Source organism: Epinephelus moara, chromosome 6 (genome assembly GCF_006386435.1).
Source record: "Epinephelus moara isolate mb chromosome 6, YSFRI_EMoa_1.0, whole genome shotgun sequence".
Taxonomy (NCBI): domain Eukaryota; kingdom Metazoa; phylum Chordata; class Actinopteri; order Perciformes; family Serranidae; genus Epinephelus; species Epinephelus moara.
The window spans coordinates 30,811,631-30,818,673 of record NC_065511.1 but is presented as its reverse complement, the minus strand read 5'-3'; the positions used below and the strand labels follow the sequence as shown (position 1 = coordinate 30,818,673).

General features: G+C 38.0%; 1 protein-coding gene across 1 annotated transcript; it reads right to left on the bottom strand.

Annotated features, from left to right (window-relative positions):
- Positions 1-351: 351 nt before the first annotated feature.
- ing4 (inhibitor of growth family, member 4) lies at positions 352-6,680 on the bottom strand. Its single transcript, XM_050047167.1, has 8 exons — positions 6,566-6,680; positions 6,021-6,092; positions 4,078-4,244; positions 3,890-4,004; positions 3,672-3,783; positions 3,402-3,546; positions 913-974; positions 352-789 (listed from the first exon to the last, which is right to left on the bottom strand). The coding sequence occupies exons 1-8, from the start codon at positions 6,600-6,602 to the stop codon at positions 750-752; spliced, it is 750 nt and encodes a 249-aa protein (XP_049903124.1). The 5' UTR covers positions 6,603-6,680; the 3' UTR covers positions 352-749.
- Between the last annotated feature and the right edge of the window lie 363 nt (positions 6,681-7,043).

The following is a 7,043-nucleotide window of genomic DNA, read 5'->3' as shown; positions in this document are numbered from 1 at the left end:
AGAGAGACGAAGGAGCACACAGCCAAGTTTTTTGAGGTAGTAGCTGTATTCAAATGATTGACAACACAATCACCCCTTCTCCACTGTACCAATGTTTCAGCTACAGAAATGACAATACTTTTCACAAAATGTCTTACTTTCTATACAGCACTCAATCAAATGTTAAAATGAAATGGTTTAACTTACTACCTACAGATGACTAATACTGTCAGGATGCAGCACTTGTCTTCATGTTCTTTTGCCCTCTTGATATACTTAAAACATAAATCTAGTGTTCCAAGGCTACGCACGAGAAACTAACTATACAATGGAGCAAAAAAATAACCAGGGCCAAACTGTTGTAAGAGCAAAATACTTGAATTTGTAGTTGTACATGTGAATATAGTATAAAGTATCGTGACAACTTGGAAATGTTAAAACATTAGGGGCAGTTGTAGTGTTTATTATTTACGTGTAAAACAAAATGTAAAAAAAAAGAAATCACAATAATAGCACCAAATGTAACTAAAAAAAGAAACAAAATTATTGTTAACCGTTAAGAAAAAAATCAATATTTAAATATATTTGTAACCACTTGGCTCCTTCACACACACACACTGCATCAGAGCAAGGCAAATTACGTAAACCAAAAAAAGAAATAAAAGCACCAAATGTTAAGGAAGATGAGAAACAAAAATTCTAGTAACTAATGAAGAAATATTCTTCTCATTTTCCATCAGATCAGTGAGCACGTTTTCTTCCAGGTGTCTTTATTTTCGCTTTCTGTCTTGAGAGCACCGTGGACAATACCTGCACGGCACAGATTAAAAACAGTGTTTGTTGACTGACTTGAATGAGTAACAATTCACACTTTTATTGCACACATTGGTAAAAGAAAAAAAAGAATAGCACATTACAGCCTGAGTTTCTTACCATTTGCCTCTTGGTTTGGTTGTCAGGCCCACACATGCAAAATGGAACCACTCAATGGAGCACTGGAGCAAAGACAAAAAACAATAATGTGCCGTCAAGTATTCCTGCAAATGGAACACTTATCCGAGACGAAATGATTCAAAACGGACCATCAAAAACGCACATACAGTGTGTGTAGTTTATCATCTGCTAATCAATCACGTGCCCTGTCATCTGTGACCTTATCCACAGAGGACGAGTCACGAGACTACAGGACTCCTCAACCTCTTAATTTGTGATTAGCATTTAGGAAATACTGTATATTTAAGGGAAAGGTTGTATATGTACTCTGACTGACTGTTCATTGACATATTATGCTATCAAAGATCTGTTTTTTTTTTATCATTACTCTTACTTAATCTTGTCAGTTTCAGGCCTGTACTATAAAGGTACATCATTAATGGTGTCTAAAGTTAATGCTATTTAGATAAATATAAACATTTAATCATATGTTGTTTGGAAAAGCCCTTCATATTAAAGGTCCCATGAAATGAATAAATACATTATCTGTGTTCTTATATGTATTGTATGCCACAAAAAAGCATTTTGGCACATCTTTATAGCAAAATTCCTCTTTTGTTCTCCCTGCAACATGCCACTATTTTGCTTATAGATTGTCTTCCGTTAAGGAAATATTTACAATATCCAAAAAATGATTATGAGGAATGTAACTAATGACCACCATACACTACAAGACTTAAAACAAGACTTTGAAAATACTCTAAGAACACTAGAGTCTGACATGAGGAAAGCTGAGACTCTTACAGGGTCACTATCTTCAAGGCTCCAAGTAGATTCCTTTTGAGATTATTTCCCATCTTGCTTCTAAGAAATATGACATATTAACAATTCCTTACATGTCCGCAAAAATCATAGACTGTTTAAATAATGGATGTAGCCACTGTGACATCACCCACTGGTTTGTGGACTGTCGTTTTGAAGCCTCGAGTTCAGCAACTCAGCTGTCACCATCCTGCTTGTTTGGATCCAGAAGTGACCATATTTGGACAAGGGGGTGGAAACGTGAATAAGCGAGGGGTGGATCTGACTCATAAACTGTAGTGATGCCTTGCAGACAGCCTGTCACTCAAGTGGCCCTGTTGTTACTATGCATAACTTTAAGCCTTGTAAACTAATAAAATGTGAAGGGGTTAATAAAAAAATTTGAATGAACGAATGTTTTGCACTGCAGTTTCTGGTACTTTGGCACTGGCTTCATTTTTACGCTTCAGAGGCTGACGCTTAGCAAAAACACATAACTCTCAAAACTCAAGATAGAAGGTGTTACATGTCGACAGTATTCTAGTCAATTCTGTTTCAATATAATCAATAAATATAAACTGTATTTCCAAATATTACATTTTGGATTTTGTCGCCTCAACTTGCCACCAGCCTCTGTTGGCTAACTGCGCTATTTTACTTGGAGCAGACCGTGGGAATGAGAGGCAACCCATTTCAAAAATTAGGATTTCTCAGTAAAATAAAACCCTGTTGGTGGATCTAATACACACCAAATTAAACATGAATTCTTGCTCACTCTATAATGCCACTAGTGTCTCCTCATTTGCCACATTTTTGGAGTCCCCTCCATGTTTACTGCCTACCTGGTTTGCTGCTTCCTGTTTGGTGCTGGAGAGAGCACAGCTATTGTTGACAACGTTCACGTCATTGAACTTAAGTATATGTTTGAGCCAAGACTAAAAACGTGCAATAACGTCAAATATGTTTGATTTTGTCCGTACATCAAGACGAGAAAACAGCGGACTTAAGACAGCTCTGACTGAGTTTATGACCACATAACATCAAACAATCGAGATCACGTGCCACAACTCTAGCAAAACTTTTATGATTTTATACCAACACTCCGAATTGTCTTGAAAATTTGTTTGGTGTAAGTCCGGCATGAGCAGCAATAGGAAAAACAGACACAAAATCCGCAAGGTACAAAACTAGATAGAAAATCACACGCACACTGTAGTTTGTACCAATAAAAGCCTATGTGTAACGATAACAATTACTATTAATAGTTACAAATGTCTCTAATTATCACCTTTACTATATAATTGTTGTTTGTATTTTATTACATATTTTTGTCTTGTGGTTTCTGTCTTCGTATTTGCAATGAGCACTTTTTTATGAGCTCTGGCCACTTTTCTGCATCTTTTATTTCATTTTTTATTGTTCCGTTTTCTTGTTTCTACAGTTTCAGTTCACAACATCAGTATTGCTCATCCCTTCTACAAGACACCCAAATATGGATAAAAAAATTCCACTTCATCCTCCTCTATTTCTTCTGTAAGTACACCTGATGTGAAGCATTATTTCTCCAGAAAAATAGAGTATAGCATGATATCAGTGTCCTGAAACTACCAAGTCCCACCCCGATATCTTATTAAAGCAGAAATATTTAAAAAGATTTGAAAAAATTACAAAAAAACCCCAAAACTCACATCAGTGTTGTCACAGCCGATCATCTCGCCGTAAGACACCTGATGGCACAGACAGTAAGTGGGTTCGTTGGGGTCCACTGGCATGTCCAGCACATCAGATGGGTGCACATTCCCAAAGTTGGCGGCAGGGCTGTTGAATTCTCCTCTGATGATGGCAAAGAAAGTATTGAAAGTGAGAATGTAAGTGTGATCATGATACTAACTAAAAACTAAAATGTGAAGAGCAAACACATGGTCATCACAAGCAGGAAAAGTAGATACACAACATACGGCTGAAGGAGTTTGACTTTCTTCTGTGCACTCTTGGGACTGCCATCTTCATCTGAACTCTTCACTTTAGACCTTGTTTTAGCCGTCTTCTTTTCCTTCTGTCTGGTTTCAGCTGGAATTACACAACCACTTTAGTTGTGACACCAAGTTTGGCTTCATTGTCTTGACAGTTCTTGTTGTAAAAAGCGGAATGACACACAAATACAACGGACACACACCTTTCTTCCCCTTACTGGAGGTGGAATCATAGTCCGTGCTCTCGATCTGTTTTTCCTTCAGGTCAGCCTCAAACCGAGCCAGATCTGTGTCAAGACGTCTGATGTGTTTGTCGACCTGTAGGAAACACAACTTTAGCAGTCTGACTGTGGCATGGTGTTTATTTCATGATTATTTCAAAGATACGAACCATCTCATAGGTCTGCATGGCCAGTTGCACCTTATCATCTCCGAACTCCTTGCATTTACTGTAAGACTGCTGAATCTGCCTCAGTATGGACAGCTTTTGCTCAGAGGAGAGAGTCCGGGCGTTGGCTGTGTACTCCTTAGCCAGAGAGTCTATCTGTCCCTTCAGATCTGAAACACGGAGTAAAACTTCTAAAACAACACTGTAACTTTTAAGTCAATATTACGTACATTATTATGTCATGTTATTATGTGAAAGTGTCATTGTGCACTATTAATATTTATCAAATATATAAAAAACAAATGCCAAATCTTAGGTGTCAGCTTTCATGTCTAATATGGATGGGCGTTTGTTTTTATTCATGCCCATAAACACCTTGAGAGAAAAGAAGTAAGATAGCGTCTAAAATATTTTCTGAATTTTTAAATCACTCACAACGTATTATACTGAATTGACAACAGTTAATTATTACCACAAGGCTGCTGTTTACAAACTGATGTGGAATGATGCGCTTCTACTATAGATTACTGATTCTCAAAACTTCTTGGCTGCGGACCCCTTAAAAAGAAGTAATTTCTAGTACTTGTGACTCCTCGTCACAGGTTGCAGCATTGCTGTGGACATTAAATTGTAACCAGTTCAATCAAACTATGATTATGGTGATTTTGGACCAAACAGCTCTGGGGACTCCCTGAGAGGATCTGCCCAATGGGGAGCTCCCCAAAAAACGACATACCTTCGAAGGCTTTTTTTCTGTTTGCATTCAAACCTCCCATAGGAACACTGAAGTGATGTAGAGTAGAAGAGTCTTAATATTTCACTTTTAAGAGTCAAAATAATTGTATTTTCCTGGTTGCATATATGCTCTGAAAAACCTAGACATCACTGTTGGTCCATTCGTCTGTGTCTTTTCTTACACTATTTTAGTTACAAGCTCTTGTTTGTGTTTTGTGTTGTCTGTTGTTTACACGGCTAAAAGGTTTTAAGAATGGAGTTTGCCAGTGCTGCATTCGCTTGTGTTCAACTGATCAACTGACATAAGATTTTTTCGAACCAAGAAACTTTTTCATAGTTTTAGAAACCTAGCTCCCTTTATGTTGTGTCCACACCAGAAGAACTAGGAACTATCATAGTTCTGAAAGCGGTTTTGAGGGACTTTTTTTTTTAGCTCCTTTTCCAGAGTAGGTACTCTTGCAGCATGAGAGAAAACATGGGTGACTTAAGTGTACCTTGACTGGTCAAACACAGCCAATGCAGATTATAAAGCCCTGTTTATAAAGACAGCGTTTCTGTACTGTTACTACTTCCCGTGGCAGATTACAGGTGAGACAACTGTCCCCCCATTACGCAGTCGTACCTTATATACGGCACGGTGAGGTGGAAAAACAGCATGATATTCCTGCCTTGAACAGGCAGTGTAAAAGGGGAACGTGATGGTATGCATTTGTTAGGGGAGGTCCCCAGTGGGTAGTTCCTCTCAGAGGCTACTCATAACCGTTTGGTCCAAAAACACCAATAGAAAAAAAAAGTCACTCAAAACGGTCATTCCTATGAAAAAGTTCCTTTGGTCAAAATATGCCTTTGGATTGTTTCATTTGAAGGATTTTCAGTGGCCTGAAGAAGACAAAATATCCAGTATTACACAAGAAATGGCAAATACTAGGAAGAGGAAAAAACATATATCATTTTAAATAAAAGTTGTCCCCCCATTTTTGTTCCTTTAATCATCTTGTGACACCTCAGACTTCCTTTGGGATCTTTTGGGGGATCCTGACCCACAGGTTTGGAACCACTGCATACATCACCTTGTTCACACATGGGACATCTAACTGGCGTAGTGTGCTTTAAAACATGGTTCAACTAAATTGTGTACAATTGACACGTGTTTTTGTTTTCACCAGTTCATGGTTAAAATCCCCAGTAGTCTCACGGGTCATTGTCCTCACCCTCTGTGCGTTGATCCAGATCCCTCATCAAATTGAAGTTTCTCTGCAACTCGAAGGGCAAGTTTTCTATACCTGGTGTTGTGGAGGGGGAGAAAACAAAACTTTAATCCCGCTTTCAGTGAACTCAAAAACTGAAACTGTAACGTTAATACAAGCAGGATAACGTTAGCTAGCTTAATGCGCGCTGGATGATGCTCAGGCTACATTAACGATGGCGCTCGAGCTAACATGCACATGTATTTCAGTAATAACAAGGGGGCACAACGACATATGACTTTGCTTGCTAAATGAATTCAAACTAGCTCTGCACGGCTAGTGTGGCATATGCGCTTTGCATTCTCAAACTGCATCCTTTCTTCGCCACGGTGCGTTTTCCAGGAAATAGTCTGAGCCTAAACCCGCTGACCGTTGGGAAACGGTCGAAACAGCCCATTCCGCGCGCGGGTTTTCCAGGAACTACACGGTACAACAAAAGCCAAAGTATAAAACGAGCTGAATATGTTCAAATGTTTTCCAACATGTTTATCACATATTAATCAGCTTACTGTCCAAATAATGCTCCAAATACATCCCCGCCGCCATCTTGTAAACAACAGAGCTTCCGGTCCGAGACGGACAATCTGATTGGTTGTTACTACAGCCTTGACAACACTACTTTCCAGCACAAATTCACATCCAAAATTGGTACAGATATTATTTAAGTTAAATATATAATTAATACTATCTGCCATGTGGCATATTAAAGATTAGCATTTAAAATAAAGTGCATTTAAAAATCTAAACTTGAATTTAAGATATATCTAATAAAATTCTGACTAGTCTAAAATCAGAATTAAGACATTTCTACAAACTATTTAATTGTATGGACAATCAAAATAAAGCTAGCAGCAATGCGACTTTTAACATTTTTCCATAGGCTATACATCATTACTGATAAGAACTCAAATTCAAGCTACTTTTAATGCACTTCTCACTACACCTAATTACAGTTTAAGATACTTTAGATGTTTGAATGAAAAATGG